The 19,437-nt window shown below is 39.4% G+C and overlaps 1 protein-coding gene across 1 annotated transcript; it reads left to right on the top strand.

Moving 5' to 3' along the window:
• The first annotated feature begins 869 nt into the window (after window positions 1–869).
• On the top strand, window positions 870–14,132 carry LOC131199927 (lebercilin-like protein). The gene is made up of 6 exons (XM_058186219.1): window positions 870–1,353; window positions 3,758–4,269; window positions 10,326–10,463; window positions 11,097–11,190; window positions 12,377–12,474; window positions 13,992–14,132. Exons 1-6 carry the CDS (start codon window positions 945–947, stop codon window positions 14,130–14,132), a joined length of 1,392 nt encoding a protein of 463 aa, XP_058042202.1. The 5' UTR covers window positions 870–944.
• The last annotated feature ends 5,305 nt before the right edge of the window (window positions 14,133–19,437 follow it).

The following is a 19,437-nucleotide window of genomic DNA, read 5'->3' as shown; positions in this document are numbered from 1 at the left end:
ATTTATTCATTTTCAATTCAATATTTTCCACAATGGTATCTGGGCAACCCCTATTTTTTCTTCATTTATTGAATACATTTCTCAAAACCCCCATCACATTTTTTCATTATTAATAATTTAATTCAACTTATTCCACTTTTATCTTGAAACCTTTTAAGTAAATTCACCTTCCCCCGCTTATTTTCTTTAATTCTAATTTCTTATTCCAACATCAATTAATTATTTTCCTCATTTACTAGAATTTCAATTTTATGTCTCAATTTCAGTTATTTTCACATTTAAACCAATCTATATTTCATATTGCATCTGCGGATCCATTTTACAATAAACAAGATACTTCTTTTTTTGCTTCTTACATACATCATTTAATAGCATTTCAATTTTATATCTTAATTTCAGTTATTTTCATATTTAACCAATCTACATTTCTTTTTTTTTCTTTTTTGGGTTTTAATATTTTAATATTTTCTCTGTATGATGTTTCCCATAAGTAGCTGGGTGAAAGAAATAATGTTGTGTGCTTGCTTGAGCAAGATATTGGACTAGAAGACCTTTAAGATCCCTTCCAGCTCCGTTCTTCTGTTATTTGAATGTCAGTCTAGGTATGCTATGAAATGTAATACTATTATTTTAGCCTTTTTAGCTCCTTGAAAGAACTCAGGGCTCTGGAGGCATTGCAGTCTGTGAACGAGAATGCTAAGAAAGTAGCATATTAATTAATAATTAATAAACACATGAATTCTTCAAGAAGTGAATAATATAATGCTAGGAACCAAAATTGTGGTGAACTTTTTAGTACAGAATCAGTGCAAACAACTTTTAAGTGTATTAGATGAAGGCTTAACTAAATGTTTACATCATAGACTGTTTCTTTGTCTGACTACAGTGCCATTTCCTTTGGGAAATTTAAAGTATAATTGATAGACTTCCCTGCCATTGGTGGAATGATGGCTTCTGATCATACTGTCCAAGAGGATAAAACATCTGGGCAATGCAGAAAAAGAGGAAGCTCAAACGATTCTGCGAGTAGGCTTAGTAAGAGCACCAAAAGTCAAGACAGTAGCTGTAGCAAACATTCCAGCAAGTCTGGAATTGCTCAGTTTAACTATTCTAATGACTTCTATGACAATGCATCAAGAACAGCTGTCAATGGCAGCAAGAACAGCATTTGTTCTGAAGAGAACATCTGTGGAACATCACAGAACTATTATCACAAAGATTTTCACTCGGATGCCTCTGAAACCTCCATAAGTGAAGAGAGTAGCAGCTACATCATACCATTGCCCCAGAAACCAAAATCTAAAGAGCAGAATTTACCAGAAAAGAAAAAGAAAAATGATGTCCATACAAAAGGTAAGAAGGCCATTTGTCATGGTTTTGATCAATGCTTTAATTAAATCATTAGCCTTGAGCCACGTTTCAAAAGAAGCATGGCTTATTTATTATGAGCTTCATGTTGGCACATTCCAAGTGAAGCCAACTCTGACCCCCCTTCCCCCCCAAGGCAGGGGTGAAATGTTCCCGGTTTGGACCGGCTTGCGCGATCCGGTAGCGATGGCGGCTGCTGGTTCGGAGGACTGGTAGCAAAAATCCCTGCCACTGCCCCCTCTGCCTCTGCTGAGCCGCACCATCAGCAGAGGGTTTTTTTTTTACTTTTAAAAGCCGGTTTTTCTTCAGCCGAAACATGCCTTTAAAAGTAAAAAAAAGCCTTTGAGGATCCCGCCCCTCAGCTGAGATCGGCAGAGCCTTTAAACTTAAAAAAAATAGTCTCCTCTGGCAATCTCACCTGAGTTCCTCATCAGCAGAACCTTACTTTTTTTTTTTTTTGCATTTATATCCCGCCCTTCTCCAAAGACTCAGGGCGGCTTACACTATGTTAGCAATAGTCTTCATTCTATTTGTATATTTATATACAAAGTCAACTTATTGCCCCCAACAATCTGGGTCCTCATTTTACCTACCTTATAAAGGATGGAAGGCTGAGTCAACCTTTGGCCTGGTGGGACTAGAACCTGCAGTAATTGCAGGCAGCTGCTGTTAATAACAGACTGCATTAGCAGTCTAAGCCACAGAGGCCCCTTGTACTTGTACATGTTTTCTACAAGTAAGAGTAGAGATTCTAAGGCACTTACCTGATTACTGATGAATGCATGGCTTTTTTTCCAGCCCAAAAGCCCCAGTTTCACTTTCAGCCAGACAGAATCAATTGCTTAGCTAATCTATTTCTTCAGTGATCAACTAATGCTGGCTGGCTTTGCTGGTTGAGGAACTCTGGGAATTGAAGTCCACAATGAAATAAAATAAAATAAAATAATAAAATAAAATATTTGTGCAGCTATCTGAGATGTGGTGTGTTTCTGTAGTGTTTCACTCTAACAACACAAAATCTCAGAAAGCTGTATGTGGCATTTTGTGTGTGTGTGCGTGTGTGTGTGTCAGTTGTGTTGTGTGTGTGTAAAGTGTGAAAGTTGGTTTTGAGCTTTTTGTGGCTGTGTGAAGTGTGAAGTACAGCTGCTTTTACATTGTGTGTGAGTCAGTTGTGTTGTGTTGCGTTGTGTGTGTGTAAAGTGTGAAAGTTGGTTTTTGGTACCTCATTGTTTTTTATACTTTGTTTATTATTTTTATTATTTATTGTTATTGGCCATGCCCACCCAGTCATCTGACCACACACCCACCAATTAAGCCACGTCCACAGAACCGGTCAGGAAAATTTTTAGATTTCACCCCTGCCCAAAGGTATGTCATCAGTCACATTCTCCAATGAAGCAATGTTGCAGGCTGTAGAGATCACTCCCCTCCGACCACTGTGGGTAACCGCAGAGATGGCCTTGACAGAGAGGTGGCTGGAATGTGCTTTTGTTTTGAGTGAAGTGTTTCCTTGCTGCAGCTGCAAAGTTCATTTTCCCATCCCCCTTGCCTATGGCAATTCGAGAGCAGGCCAGGGATACAAGTTGACACTATTAGTCACACACAATACTACTGCATTCGCTGTGGTTGGCAGATTATAACCAAATTTTGCTGAGCTACCTTGATACTGCTATACTGTTGAGACGACACTATAATTTTGGAAGTCATATGAATGTTGATAAAATGTTTAAATTGTATGTAGTTCATTAATATATTAATGCATTGCTTTCCACACCCTCAGTCAGTAATTCTTCTATCTAGGTAATGGGGCTTGTAGTGATGGATGTAGTTCACCAGTTATCATGGTCATACACATGTCAGTGTCACATGGTTTCAATACACAAGCCAAGGGCCAGGGAGTAGGTTCCAGTATTAAAAAAAAGACTTGGCAAATTTGAGCGGTCAAACTTCAATTCTTTTTGAGTGCATTACTTTCACTATTATATCATTATTTAGTGTGTATGTATATGTATATCTATCCATCTGTCTGTCTAGGCAGTTTTGTACAGTGGTTAGGGTACTGCTCTAGGAATCCTGCTTTAGGCATGTCTGGCTGAGGAATTCTAGGAGTTGAAGTCAAGGCATTTTAAAGTTCTTTAAATACTGTTTTAGCATATTATGTGAGTATAGCAATTATGTCTTACGAAAGCTAATATTATGAGAGTTCAGGTATGATTTTTCACAATAGGTCAATCAACAAATAGTTGCATCAGAGATTGACTCAAAAAGTTATATAAATGGAAGTGAATCTATGCTGTGAATACATATTTCAGCATTTGAGACTTATCTAAAATTATGTGATTCTTACTTTGCTCAATCTTATATGCCACCTTGATTTTTTTTAATGCAGGAGGTAAATCGTTGCCTAAAAAGAAACCTCAGCAGAAGAACACATCTATTACTGACCGTACCATCAATGCTCAGGAGAAGAAAAATAACATGGCTTGCCGTTTATTGTCAGCAAGAGACCATAAGATTAAAGAACTGAAAAATGAAGCAGCTGTTCTGCAAAATAAATTGGAGTCATTTACTACAGAAAATAAAATCTTGAAGCGTCTTCAGGCTCGACATTTAAAAGCAATCAGTAAATACGAAAGTGCAGAGATTAACCTGCCTGATCTTTTGGCCACGCACTCTCATGAAGTGCAGACTCTGAGAGCGCATCTCCGGAAATCTCAGGAAGAAGAACGCAGGGCTTCCACGAAGTTGAGACATGTTGAGGCACAACTTTTAAAAACCACAGAAGCATTGTGCGCATTGCAGAAACTTTATGAAGACAAAAAACTTCAAGAGAGAGAACAACTTCAGCATAAATTAACATCACTTACCCAAAAATTGGAAGCTAGTGATAAGAGAATCCAGGTAACATGCAACATACATTGCTTAGAACTACATAGCAGGGCTCTGTGACCCCCTATAAAGAAATGCTTTAAGGTGACCTGCTTCAGCATCCAGTTTGGATCATTTTTTATAGGCACCATCCTCAAATCACCAAGATGCACTCGATATTGTAATTAACAATAAACCTGCTCAAGCAGGAAAATCAATTTTTTGCGTACAAAATTTAGAAACAAGAACAGCTTTTTCAAAATTCTATTTTACAAGGAAATCCATTCATATTCAGATACTTAAATTGTTTTCAGCAATTAGACATAGATGTGCTGCATTTTGTTTCACTTTAGTTCACACTTTAGTTCTTTAGGAATTTGCTATTTGCTGGAAGAGATAATAATTTGAAATATCATTGGTAGAATACTTTGCCCCAGCCTTTACCAATAAAACATAATCTTGATAGGCGGTGACTGTTAAGTTCGGGCAATGACGAGGCAGGAGACGATATAAGTGACAACAGTTCTGTAGTTTATTGTGATCCCAGCAAAAGGCCAACAGGCAAAACCCCCTCTTTAAATAGTATTTTGGCTGAGGCATCAGCCAATCAGCAATGTGCATTTTCCCGCCCAAATTTCCCTCCTAAAATTCAAATACATTACACTCCTCCCCTCCCAGAACACATTGTACCATATTTACATAGTTTTTTGCATAACATTTGCATGTTATTTTTCCACGTAGTCACGCAGGTAGACAGGGCGTCTCCTAACTCTTTCTGACCTGCGCAATTCATTCCCTGGGAGTGAGTTGAGCTGGTCGGAGGGACTGTTTGTTCCTCCCAGCTCCTCCTCTGGGCCATCCGGCCCTGGATTATTGGCAGAGTCGTCCCTGCTGTCCTCTGGAGGAGCCGCTTGGTGCCGCTGGACTTCTTCAGACTCAGCTAAGTCCTCCGATCGCCTCAGGGTTGAGTTAGCTGTTGGTTCAAATATTGGGTAGTCAGGGTCTGGCTGTTTGGTTTCTGGATTGTTTTGTATTCTTTTTCGTAATTGATCTATGTGGCGTCTCCACACTCGGCCATCCCCCATGTCCACTATGTATGACTTTGGGCCCGTCACTCCTGCAATTGTTCCCTTTAGCCACGCTGGGTCCTCACTATAGTTATGTGCCCATACTGGGTCACCTGTTGTCATTGTTCTGGTTTTTTCCTTTGTGCCTTGGAACCCATCAGGGGAGTATGTTGGGTTTAACCGATCTAGGGGACACCGGAGTCTTCTACCATTTAATAACTCCGATGGGCTGCGGCCGGTGATCACACAGGGAGTTCTATGTTGGACTGCCAGGAAGGTATCAATTTTGGATTGCTAATCTCCTGGGCTAATTCTAGATAGCGCTTCCTTGGCACTGCGTACAAAACGTTCTGCAAGTCCGTTCGTCACCGGGTGGAAAGGCAGCGAGAGGACATGTCGGATGCCCTCTTCTGCCAAGTACCCCTCAAACTGGGTGGCCGTGAATTGTGGGCCATTATCGGATACTAGAGTGTCGGGCAACCCGTGTGTCACAAATAGATGTCTCAATACTGTGATTACAGCTTCCGCTGTTGTGGGTTTCATAAGTAAAATTTCTAACCACTTCGAGTAGGCATCTACCACAATTAAGAAGGTCTGCCCATGGAACGACCTGGCAAAATCTATATGGATCCTGGACCAAGGACCCTGGGGTTTCTCCCAATCCCTTATGGGGGCTGTTGGGGGTAGTGGCCTTGATTCTTGACATGCTTGGCATTTCCCTACCCGGTCGCTAATGTCTTTATCCATTTGTGGCCACCACACGTAACTTCTCGCTAGGCTTTTCATCCTTACAATCCCCGGGTGGCCCACATGCAATAGTTCCAACACATGCCCTCGTAATTTCTCCGGAATAACCACTCTATCCCCCCATAACAGACAACCCCCTTGTACCAACAATTCCGAACGCTTTTTTGTAAATTCTTTGAAATGATCCCCTGGTGCAGTGGGCCATCCCCTCTGCACCCAACCGATCACAGTTCTTATGACAATGTCTTTGTAAGATGCCCTAGTCACTTCCGTAGATGTGACTGGGCCAGAGTCCAAAGAGTCAATTAACAAGATGGGCGTCCGTGGGGTCGGGTCTTCAATAGTCTCTGGCAACGGGCATCTACTTAAAGCATCTGCATGTCCCAAATCCTTGCCCGGTCGGTGAGACAGTTTGTACGAATATGCTGCCAGGAAAATAGTCCAATGGGTCAGCCTGGGTGATAATGCAACCGGTGTTGGACAGTCCCCTGCCAATAGTCCCAATAAAGGTCTGTGGTCTGTGACTATTTCAAATCGCCGCCCAAACAGGTACTCGTGGAATTTTTTAACCCCAGAAACTATAGCCAGGGCTTCTCGGTCTAGTTGGCTATAGTTCCTTTCCGCTGCGGACATCGTGCGGGAAAAATATGCGATAGGGGCTTCTGACCCGTTCGGTAAACTGTGGCTGAGGACAGCCCCTACCCCATAGGGTGATGCATCACAAACTAGTACTAATGGCAACGTCCCATTGTACTGAATAAGAAGGCTATCGCTGGACAAGAGATTCTTAACTCCTTCAAATGCCTTAGTCTCAACCCTGCCCCAAGTCCAAACAACTTTTTTTGCTAGCAGTTTATGTAGCGGTTCGGCTACCGTTGCCTTATTTTTTAAAAATACCGCATAGAAATTTACAAGCCCCAAAAATGCTTGTAATTCTGTTTGTTTTTTTTGGGGTTGGGGCCTTTCTAATGGCTCACACTTTGCTCTCCGTTGGGTGGGTGCCTTCCTTATCTATCCGGTAACCCAAGAATTCTACAAATTCAACTCCTATCTGGCATTTGTTGAGTTTAACCTTAAGTCCCGCAGACCTGAAAATGCCCAAAACCTTCCGCAATTTGACCCCTAATTCTTCCAAGTTTTCTGCCGATATCAGTACATCGTCGAAATATGGAACTACTCCTGGTAGACCTTGTAGGAGTCGCTCCATTAGGTTTTGGAATAACCCGGGGGCTACACTAACTCCGAACTGAAGTCGAGTGCATTTAAACGCGCCCCGATGTGTGACAATCGTCTGCGCTTCAGCCGTTCCGTTGTCTACCGGTAATTGTTGGTAGGCTTGGGCCAGATCGAGTTTGGCGAAGACCTGTCCCTGCCCTAACGAGTGCGACAAATGTTGCACTACGGGAACGGGATAAGCACTCTTTTGCAATGCTTTGTTAAACGTTGCCTTATAGTCAGCACAAATACGGACTGATCCGTCCGGTTTGACTGGGGTCACTATTGGTGTCTCCCATTTTGCATAATCAACGGGGACTAGTATTCCCTGGCTTACTAATTTGTCTAGTTCCCTGTCAATCTTGGGTTTGAGGGCAAACGGGACCTTCCTAGCCTTTAATCTAATGGGAGCCACCTGGGGGTCCAAATTGAATGAGATGGGGGTCCCCACGTACTTGCCCAGGCAGTCTTGGAAAACGTCCTCGAATTCTCTCAACAATTCGTCCTTCAGGTTGACTCCGCTTCTGTGAACCCCGGTTACTTCCACGCCCAAGGCTCTGAACCAATCCAGACCTAGCAAACTGGGCAGGTTTCCATCTACGATGGGTTTTCTTGAATTGTCCATATTTCACTCTGACGGACGTGACTCCTCGCACAGGGATTCGGTTCCCCTGATAGTCTTGCACTCTCAGCTTTTGGGGTTGCAGCTGGCATTTCGCGATGTCTGGCAGGTCGTTTGCGATTGTGTCCCAAGACATAATCGTGATTGATGAGCCGGTATCCACCTCCATTTTACACTGCACTCCTTCGATGTATGTCTTGGTGAATATTTTCTTTTCTAGCCGTGTCGATGTGTGGCCCACTCGCACAGTGGTCTGATTCAACTTCGCGCCTTTTTTGAATTGGCCAATCCCTGGCCGCTTTGCTGAACCGGTGCCCTGTTGATTGGCCGGTTTGAATCTTTGGCGGGAAGGTTGGGAGGCTCTACAGGCCTGAGCTATGTGTCCTTTCTTTTCACACCGCCGACAAATCGCGTCTTTGAACCTGCAATTCTGTCGTTGGTGTTGGCCTCCGCAACTCACGCTCCCGTCCCGGTCGCCTCTCTCCGGCCTCCCGATGTGAAAAACCTCTTCCTCTTCCTCACCGTCCGATTCGGCCTGGATTTCTTCGCTGTGGACTGGCGTTGCTTTCACCGCGGCATTCAGCGTGTTCGGCTTTTGTAAGGTTTCCGCCACTTTGGTGGACATCTCGTGTGCCCTGGCCTCATCCAGGGCTATCGCCAGGGTTAGGTTGCTTTTCGACAGCAGCCGCCTCTGTAGTCGGATGTCCCTGACCCCACAAATGAGTTGTTCTAATAGAGAGTCATCCAAGTCCCTATACTCACAGTGGTTTGCGGCTTTCCTTAATGCGGCCATGAAGACGCTTATCGATTCGCCCTCTCACTGAACTCTTTGCCTCAACTCGAACCGTTGTACAAACTTTGATGGCACCGGCGCGTAGTGTGCTCGTAGCGTCGTCTGTAGCGTTTGCCATGGCACCGACTGTACCGGCGTTGGTTCCGACAGCGATTCGGCGGTATCGAAGACTTCTGGCCCACAGTGGCTCAGGAAGTAAGCGCGCTTCCGATTATCCGATACTCCTTGCAGTTCGTTAGCTTCGAGGAAACACTCGAAACGAGCCATGTACGACCCCCATTTTTCCTTGGCTGGGTCGAATGGCGCTGGCGGCGTATAGCTAGACATCGCTATGTATCCGCTCTTACTACTGGCTGGGTTTTAAACTAAGTCGCTCCTTCAGCTCTTTTCCTAGTCTCGCTGCCTTCAAAATCCCATCCTCGTCGCCAATGTTAAGTTCGGGCAATGACGAGGCAGGAGACGATACAAGTGACAACAGCTCTGTAGTTTATTATGATCCCAGCAAAAGGCCAACAGGCAAAAACCCCTCTTTAAATAGTATTTTGGCTGAGGCATCAGCCAATCAGCAACGTGCATTTTCCCGCCCAAATTTCCCTCCTAAAATTCAAATACATTACAGTGACAAGTCTAGGTTTACCTTACTGACACAGTCTCTAGCTTCTCCAGCTGACTTTTTACCAATGACTTCTTTCTTCAGCTCAGCTCTAGGAAAATAGATACACTCAGAACTTTGCGTATTTTGCCGACTTTTTATAAATTTTGTATCAGTTCTGAAACACAAAGAGACACTACACAACTATGCAACGAGATAGATTTTAGTGATAAATTTCCATATCAATCAATGAAATCAAAATCTCTAAATATAAAAAAGACATAATTGGAAAAGTGGGCTATAGGAAAGCAAGGGGAAGTTTATAATTAGACATGTGGAAGGAATTGTGTATTAAAATTGATACGGGCAGGGTAGCTAAGGTAATTTCTTATGAATCTTATTTTCACCAAACGATCAGAGATGAATATTGAAAAACACTACCTCGATGTTTTGAATGGATGTTGAGCCAAACTTGTTGCTCTTCACACTTCCTTTCATTTTGGCATATTAGACTCAGTTTTATTGAAAATAAACTTTGTCTTCTCTTCCACCTCCTCTTCCACGCCTCTGTATGTCAGCATCTGAAAGGTACAGTAAAACTTGTAATGTCGGTATATTAAATAAAAAATACTCCTTTGCTTTACTGAAATGATGAATAAAATCTAATGTTCTTTTGTTCATTTTTCTCAATGTGATCTTGATTTAAGGATTGGGAAGGTTATTTCTTCCACCAATCAATAGAAATTAAAAGTATATATTGTAACTTGTAACTGGATCGTTATCTATTTCTTTTCTCCTTAATCTGCATAACAGATTGTGAGCATCATATGACATTATTTTTGATTACGAGAATTCTTTTTTCAGTTTTTCTTTCAAAATGTGGGCCCATACCCGTTTGAAAAACTGTGGGTATTATAACTGAGATTGAAGGATTTTCATCTTTTTGGAAACATTTGCTAAAATTTCAGTTGCCTTCCTGTAATTTCTAATTCAGTATTGTATGTTTCTAAAAATTCAATAATCTTATTAATGGTTTATTTCTAATGTGTTTAGGATTTGGAAAAGCAGCTCTTATCGAACACTGCTTCTTTTCAACATCAATTAGCGGTTGAGAAAAAGAAGATCATTGAAGCTCAGTCAATCAGGGAAAATTTGCAAGTGGAAATCAAGTCGTTGAACCTAAAACTTAAGGTATTTAGAAGCTTAAATTACATTTCTCTTACCACAGAAAGTATTCAAGATGCTATTCACTAAATGCTCATTTGAGGTAAGCCTATCTTCTTTTGTGGGTCTTTCTTTCAGTCTGTAACTATCTAAACTCTAGATTGCAGAAATATATTAATTTATATTAGGCCATTTTCACGTTACCATTTCTAGGAACAGACAGTACTTGAAAAGTGTGTCCCAACTTGAAAACATGCTAATCAAGGCCTGTATTGATAGAAAATTGAGAAGCAGTTAATATTTACATTGCAATTATAGTACATATTTAATACAGCATACTTTGTTAATGTCATAACTATTTTGTATCAAAACATTTTGGAAGGACCTCTAGGGTCAAATTTAACTGATCGTTTATGAATTGTAAAAATAAAAAAAGTTGATCACAAACATCACAGTTCCAGAAAAAAAAGGATATTTATCTTTCAGAATCTTTAGAAAATGAAGTATTTGGACAAATTATGCCTAAGCAAATATTTAAAATAAAGATAAATAAAATGAGATACTGGGGGGAGATACGCAGTGAAATGTATGATCTCTGAAGATCTGACGTTAATACAATAAACTATATTATCAACATAAATTAATAATGCATTTCTTTAGGAAAGAGAACGAGAACTGAGCATTAGAAATATTTATGCACACCGGATGCGCAAAGGCCAGCCAGAGAAAACCGATTCATGTTCTCCTCCAAAAGGTAGAACAGAGTTTGTTTCATACACTTTATTGTGAAATAAAAATATGATAATTCTTTGATTTGTCCAAAATATTTCACATCCTTTCTCTATTTTCTTTTTTAAAATGGCAATACTTAATTTTGTGAACTCTTTATTTAGTAGTCATGAGTCCTGATTAAACAGGATCATTCTCATCATTCTCTCTAGATGGGAGAGACAAGGGGAGAAGAGTTTTATGGGTATTTATTAAGAAAGCCCACTAAATTCAAAAGTCCTTTGTTACAGGATGTTAGTGTATCTGTGTGCTATTTAGATCGTATGATCTATACCAAGGCATAGTCTGACTTATATTTTGATATATTTTGATGACTTCTGAAGCCTTTTAATTTGGGATATGAGCCTGGCTTTGGGACTGAAATTGCTTTATTCCCTCATGCCATACTGCCATTATACAAATGAATTAAACCAGGTATTTTGAAGCAAAAAGTGTTAATAAGAGGCAAATTTAGTTATATTTGTGTCAAATTTATATAGCGTAGTTGCCCCTCTCACGAGAGCTACATGCTCAAGATCACATAGTTGCTGTTTCTTCCTCCAAATTTAATGCCACAGTCATTTTTTTCCCAATCCTGCCTCCCTCATATACGTACATCACATAGGCTGAATTAAAAGGAGAGTGTATATCTCATCCCTCTCTTTTGAAGGAAATATAGGAGTGGCTTATCATTGCCTGGTCCCATGCACTTTGTAATAACCCACTTGCTATTGCCATTGAAGGGATTATCTAACATCTTCTCATCATGCTGCTGCTATCCAATATAGACAATCCTCTGATTATGACTGTAATGGAGCTCAGAATTTCCATTGTAAGTTATGATGTTCGTAAATGAAGGCATCCCCCTGACCAACCTGATTTTACTCCCTTTTTCTGGTGGTTCCTAAGTGAACCTCAATTGTGAAACTAATGCTGCAGTCATTAAGCAAACATTCTGGTTGTTAAGCAAGTTAGTGCATTCTGTGCCAAAATGCCTTTTTCACCAAATCAAACTGGCTATTTGCATTACCAGCCAATAAAATGCAATAAAAGCGATATGACAGCATAAGTACTAAATCCCTTAAAACATGTAAGTAAAATACCACTTGCCTTTCAGTAATGTCAGTCATGAATGTGTCATGTTTATTTATTTATTTTTTGGCTATTCATAGTTGTTAAAGTCAACAAAGCAATTCAGGTAAATATCAGCCGAAAAGCCACGACTCTTCGGAAGCCTGAGCCGAAAGCAAGTCCAATGGTCTTCCACGAGGTATGGAACAGCTGAACAATACTTTTATCATTCTTAACTTCTGATCATTTGTAAGCTTTGTTTCTGCTGATAATTGCCTGTTTGTAACATGCATCTTATACTAAGAGTTTTAGAGCGGGGTGGTTTGCAGACATTTTGTAGCTATGCTATAAATATCACTTTGTTATTGAAAAGAGATCTAAAGGTACAACTTTAAAATGTATGATTGTATTAGTAGGAAATCCTTGGGATAGTTAAGAAAATGTTTTAATAAGAACAAGTTAAGATATGAAACAAGGTATGGATCATGATAATATTTTATACTGATCCATGGTTTAATTGTGATTTGCTGAAGTTCACCCAACATGCCAAGAGAAGACCAACCACAAAAAAAGTTGAAGCAATTTTCCAAACTGAAGCTATTTTCGATCCACTTGCATGCCCAAGTGTGGATGTTCATGGAGGGTTTTGGCGTACCTGCCCTTTTTTTTGAGGAGGCTGGCAGTTCTACCTCTATTAACTTTTGGGAAGCCCTTAAAATATGGATTTTTTCAGTGGGCTTGGTGATCCTACAGAAATAGAGAACTGGACATGGCTATATTACATGTAGGATGTATAAATGAACTCCCCAAAGACTTTGATAATATTTATACCGGTAGTTTTTTAGTTTTTTTAATGGCTTATAATGGCTTTGACTGATTTTCGTGTGTTGTCCAGTTACATGCATGAGATAGGCAGCTTTATAAAGATCTTAAATAAATAAATTAAACATCCCTGCAAGTACTCAGAAGAGTGCATCATACGGCAATCATTTTTGAATCAAAGTAGCTGAAATGGGTTTATAGTCCAAAATCCGGAACCCATGACTTCTGTGGAATTGAAATTGGACAAATTTCGTGACATAAAATTGTCATAAGACAAAATGTCAGAAAATATTTCCTGGGGTCAGCCGTCGATCTTTGACCATTGTATACAGTTCAACGTGGGTATTTTCAAGGCAGATATATGTCTGACTATCTTCCTGAATTGTTAAGAACTTTTCTAGTGAAGACAGTACATTAGAAGCTCTGCTTTATTTGAAGGCATTGGCGAATGTGATAAAGTGATATCTCTGAAACAATGACCAAAGGAGTCATATGTTGTCTGGTATTAATTGTAATGCTGAATACCTCAAGGGAATTCTAGGTATTGCCTAGTATACCTTTACTCGCAATGCTATAGGCAACTTTGCTTTAGTGACTTTCAAGCAAATAATATGGAGTTTCTAATGTAAAGAAATTTTTGAAGAAATATAGAAGACCTGAAGGAGATATAAATCTAAGAAATAAATAGAAAATAAAGCCCTTATTTATTTATGTTTTCCTATTTTGGATTATAATTTAAAACTATGTTAATTCAATATTGGGAGACTTTAGAGAAATTTATTAGACAGAGAAAAACAAAATGGAAGGGAGGCTGTTAATGGAGATTTAATGACACTCGATCACTTAAAGGTAACATGCACTTACAGATATATGCTTTTTTCTGTGACCTTTTAGGAATTGAAAGTCAACAGGGAGGTGAAAGAATTTGTTAACTTGGCTAAACAACTTGCCCCTGAAACAGGAGTTCATCTCCCTGAAAAATTACCAGTGCACAACATTTCAAAGAGGACATTCATGGGTAAAAACCATAAATGATTATAAATATTGAACTGTAAAAATTGCAAGACATATCTTTTGCTTAAGGAGTCAAACATTGTGGTATAATGCTTTATTTTACAACTGCTCTGTTTTACTCTGAATAATGTCTGTTCTTCAGAAGAAATACAGAATGTGGCATGTTTCTGGGACGGTTTATTTTAACTGAAGATGCCAGTTTAAATAGTTTGTAACACTAGATAGAATACAGGTAGTCTTTGACTTACAACAGTTCATTTAGTGACTGACGAGAGGTCGAACGACTAGCCTTGTGGTGCAACCAAAACAATCTGGAACTGAACACACTCAAAACCGTAGAAATGGTGGTAGATTTTAGGAAAAACCCTTCCATACTTCCACCTCTCACAATACTTGACAACACAGTATCAACAGTAGAAACCTTCAAATTTCTGGGTTCTATCATATCGCAAGATCTCAAATGGACAGCTAACATCAAAAACATCATTAAAAAAGGACAACAAAGAATGTTCTTTCTGCGCCAACTCAGTAAGCTCAAACTGCCCAAGGAGCTGCTGATCCAGTTCTACAGAGGAATTATTGAGTCTGTCATTTGCACCTCTATAACTGTCTGGTTCGGTTCTGCAACCCAACAAGAAAAACACAGAATTCAGAGGATAATTAGAACTGCAGAAAAAATAATTGCTACCAACTTGCCTTCCATTGGGGACCTGTATACTGCACGAATCAAGAAGAGAGCCGTGAAAATATTTGCAGATCCCTCGCATCCTGGACATAAACTGTTTCAACTCCTACCCTCAAAGCAGCTATAGAGCACTGCACACCAGAACAACTAGACACAAGAACAGTTTTTTCCCGAAGGCCATCACTCTGCTAAACAAATAATTCCCTCAACACTGTCAGACTATTTACTGAATCTGCACTACTATTAATCGTTTCATAGTTCCCATCACCAATCTCTTTCCACTTATGACTGTATGACTATAACTTGTTGCTGGCAATCCTTATGATTTATATTGATATATTGATCATCAATTGTGTTGTAAATGTTGTACCTTGATGAACGTATCTTTTCTTTTATGTACACTGAGAGCATATGCACCAAGACAAATTCCTTGTGTGTCCAATCACACTTGGCCAATAAAAATTCTATTCTATTCTATTCTATTCTATTCTGTTCAAAATTTCAAGGGTACTGAAAAAAGTAACATGACTATTTTACTCTACTTTATCGAATGCTTTACTGAAGTCCAAGTAAATTATATCAACAGCATTCCTCTGGTCTACTAATTTTGTCACTTTGTCAAAGAATGCAGTAAGATTAGTCTGGCATGATCTGTTTTTGACAAACCCATGTTGGCTTTTGGTTATTACTTTGCTTGCTTCTAGGTGTTCGCTGATTCGTTGCTTGATTATCTTTTCCAGAATCTTCCCTGGTATTGAGGTTAGGCTGATAGGTCTGTAGTTTTCTGGATCTGTTTTTTTTTTTCCTTTTTTGAAGATGGGAACTACATCAGCTCTTTTCCAGTCCTCTGGCAGTTCCCCTGTGCTCCAGGATCTTTGAAAGATATAGTTCAGTGGTTCTGAGATTTCATCTGCCAGTTCCTTCAGAACCCTGGGGTGTAATCCATCCGGTCCTGGTGATTTGAACTCGTCTAGGGTAGACAGATGTTCACTTACCATTTTTCCCCTATTTTAACTTGTGTTCCTAATCTGTTTTTTGTGGTGCTGTTTTTGATAGGTTGGATTGTTTTTTCCTTTTGTGTAAAGACAGATGCAAAAAATGAGTTAAGTAGTTAAGGTTTATCATTGCCTTGTCCCATGGAATATGTAATACCACATGACCAACTTTATATTACAACCTTTTTTGTGGTAGTTGTTAAACTGAACACCTCAGTTGTAAACAAACGATTATTAAGATTAAGATTAAAAAGATCATTAAGCAGAGACTCTGGTTGTTAAGGAAGTCTTATGGCCATTTTTTGGCAGAAACCTGCTCAAAACATCAGCTGCCTATGTTTGACCATGCTATACAGTTCCACATAGCTATTTTCAAGGCAGATACAATTCTGAATATCTGCCTGAATTTTTAAGAACATTTCTAGTGAAGCAAGTACATTAGAAACGCTGTTATTGTTGAAGACATTGAGGATTCTGGAAAGGCAGTATACTGTATATCTCTGAAACAAGGACCCAATGAGTTGTATATTTTCTGGTATTAATTAAAATGCTGAACAGGACAAGGGAGTTCTAGGTTCAAGTCCACCTTCACTCACAATGGCAGGCAACTTTGCTTTATAATTCCATGGAATTTACCATGGACAATAACATGCAGTTTCTATTCAAAAAAAATATTGGAGGGAATATGAAAGACCAGGAGAAAAAGTGTGATATACATTTAACAAATAAATAAAATAAAGCCGGTATTTATTTATTTATGTTTTCCTAACTTGGATAATAATTTAAATCTATGTTAATACATTATTGGGAGAATTTCAATAGATATTTTATTAGACGTAGTAAAACGAAATAAAGGATGATGACTATGGATAAGACTGCAGTTGATGTGGAAGGCAAGCTATTAATGGAGATTTAATGACATTTTATCACTTACGTAAAAGATAGCATGCACTTATGGATATATATATATGATTTTTTCCTGTGACCTTTTAGAAATTGAAAACCAACATAGATGCAGAAGAGTTATGTAACAAGAATAAAAAAAATGAACAGGAAATAGGAGTTCATCTCCCTGAAAGATGACCAGAGCACATCATTTCAAACAGGACATTCATGTGGAAAACCCATAAATAAACCGTAAAAATCACCAAACATACCTTTTGCTTAAAGGTTGAAACATAGTGGTATAATGCTTTAATTCATAACTGCTCCATATAACTGTGATAATGGCTATTTCTCAGAAGAAATTCAGAACTTGGCAAATTTCTTGGACAGTTTATTTAAACTGAAGGTTCAAGTTCACATACTTTGTAACATTAGATAGAAGAATGTTCTCTTGTTGCTGTTGTTTTGTCTAAAAAATAGTATGCATTTTTAGGGGCCAGTTTGCATCAGGTTAGGGTTATTAGATAGTAGATATTTGATAGTTTTAGAACTAGGAGATATTTGAAAGTAATTTCTATAGTTATTATTGTAAATTCATTTGATCATGCTATACAATTCAACGTAGTAGATACATCTCTGAATAAATTCTCTAAGTTCAGCTAGTCCCTCGTCCTCCCCCTAGTCCGAGGGTGTCGAATTCATGGGCCAGATGCGCCACTTGCTGGCTATACCCACCTCCCATTTAGCAAAGAGGAAAAAAGTTGCACTACGTCACGTGACAACAACGAGTGTTTTTGCAAGTTTGACACTCCTGCCTTAGTCCATGGTTTTAGTAATCAATCAGTCTGGGACCAAAGGAAGGATGACTACTCTTTCCTTACTTGACACAGTTGAAGTGGTAGAAGAAAAGAAATATAGAAGATTACATCACAGACTGTACCGGAATTCTTGGACAAGTAACATTAGTCATTAAAGTTGGGATAGCAAGCATTGCCCATAATTCTGTCAAGACAAGTCAAGCCCCATTTGATGGCAACTAATTAAGGTTCTAGCTTTGCCTTGCATATGAAGCTAACTGGGTGACCTTGAGCCAGTCATTTCTCTCAGTCCCAAAACAGAGGCAATAGAAACTATTTCTGAAAATCCTTGCCAAGAAATCTGCAGGGATTGTCCAGAAAATCTCTAAGAATTGGACATGATTGGATGAAATAAAAATAACAATTTTGGCTCTCCTGATGTGAGGACATTCCAGTAAATCTTCTTTAAGCATCTTTCTACCTGTCCTCACCTGAATCTTGAGTCAGTCAGTGGCTAAGGCAGCAAAGTATGGATAGGTAGGTAACCTGCTACTAGAGTGTTTCTATGGTTGCCTGATCAAATCTTCAGTCGTCCCGTGCAGACAAGTGGGTTACATTGATGCAAATCAAGGGGGCACCTGCAATGATGTGTTAGAATTAGCAAACTTGTGACTCCTAATGGCATTGTCAATATGGTCCTGGCTGATCCCTTTTCTTCTTTAAAATAAAAAGATCTTATGGCTGAGCAGTTGATGGATTTACTACATGGCTCTATGGGTAGTATGGCCAACAGAATGCTCAGAAAGCATTACAAAAGAATTCTAAAAAGCTGTCAGTACATCAGTTGGTAAAAGTCTTGACGAGGGCGACCAGCAGCAAGGTGGATGGACTTGGTTGCAGGAGTGAAGAGTGTATTGTTGGAGGACCTGAAGGACAAGATTACGAACAGATGAACATGAGGAAAATCTATCTACGTGGTTGCTAAAAATTGATAATGTAAGCAATCAAAAATCCTTTCTTCTTCTAATGTATCACCTTGCCAAACGATCAGTTCTGAATAATGTGAAAAACTCTATTTTTCTCAAGATGTTCACTGAACATGTTTTTTACCATTCTTTCTATCCTGTATAAATTTATACCGTCCATAAATTTACCACAGACCAAAATTCATTCTACTCGGTAGAACCCACACTAATCTAGGCATGCATATCTTTACATACTTTTTTGGTAGGATTGATATTTACCCTGAGCAAAATATAATATTTCTAAAATGCTCTAAAAATTGTGGGTTTAGTTCCTTGCTATTTGATTAAATCAGGGAAAAGGAGCTCGTTCTCTTTTATAGCCCCGGATTGAGAAGTATTTTGCTCAATAGAAAAACATAATTTATGGAACGACTGGAGTGAGGAGTGTGAAGGAAACTGGAGATGATGGAATTATGGAAATGCTTCCCTAACTTCTGCCATTTTACCTTTTCCTTCCATTCAACTTTGCCCGACCAGTCCCATGATGCTCAGAGAAGTAGTTCTCTAGTTGCCATAATAGCAAAGATCTAAACAGCCACTTCTTTGCCAACGAAGCCCAAGAACCGGTAACGTGAATAAACGGACGTTGGGTAGAAGATTCTTCCTGGGTATCGTGGGGAAGAAGTTTCAACCCTGGGTGTTTGGCGGGCGCTTCGGCTTCTGTTCTCTGGGCAGTCGAGGAGTGCTGGGTTTGAGTTGTGGGTAAGCAAAGATAGCAACAGTTTAAAGGGAAGCAAAAACACGTGGAAAGTAAAGGCCTGGTAGAAGAGCTCCTCCAAGGGACACGGATAATGAAGCACCTACTTTTCCCTTCCAAGTTAAATTGTGTTGCCAACTTCCATTATGTCCACTGCCAGTCAGCAAAGTAGGCATTTGTACCACCAAAGAATTATCTGTGGACATAATTACATGGCTTGCTGAAACTGTGTGATTCTGATA

Source organism: Ahaetulla prasina, chromosome 5 (assembly GCF_028640845.1).
Source record: "Ahaetulla prasina isolate Xishuangbanna chromosome 5, ASM2864084v1, whole genome shotgun sequence".
NCBI classification, from domain to species: domain Eukaryota; kingdom Metazoa; phylum Chordata; class Lepidosauria; order Squamata; family Colubridae; genus Ahaetulla; species Ahaetulla prasina.
The sequence above is the reverse complement of the archived record's forward strand: the minus strand, read 5'-3'. Positions and strand labels throughout refer to the sequence as shown.

What these genes read in the sequence shown, in the direction of transcription:
- LOC131199927 (XM_058186219.1), top strand. Translation starts at nt 945, where the DNA reads ATGATGGCTTCTGATCATACTGTCCAAGAGGATAAAACATCTGGGCAA. An exon ending in CGTTGAACCTAAAACTTAAG is followed by an intron (nt 10,464 to 11,096) that starts GTATTTAGAAGC and finishes GCATTTCTTTAG; the next exon opens with GAAAGAGAACGAGAACTGAG. An exon ending in TTCATGTTCTCCTCCAAAAG is followed by an intron (nt 11,191 to 12,376) that starts GTAGAACAGAGT and finishes GGCTATTCATAG; the next exon opens with TTGTTAAAGTCAACAAAGCA.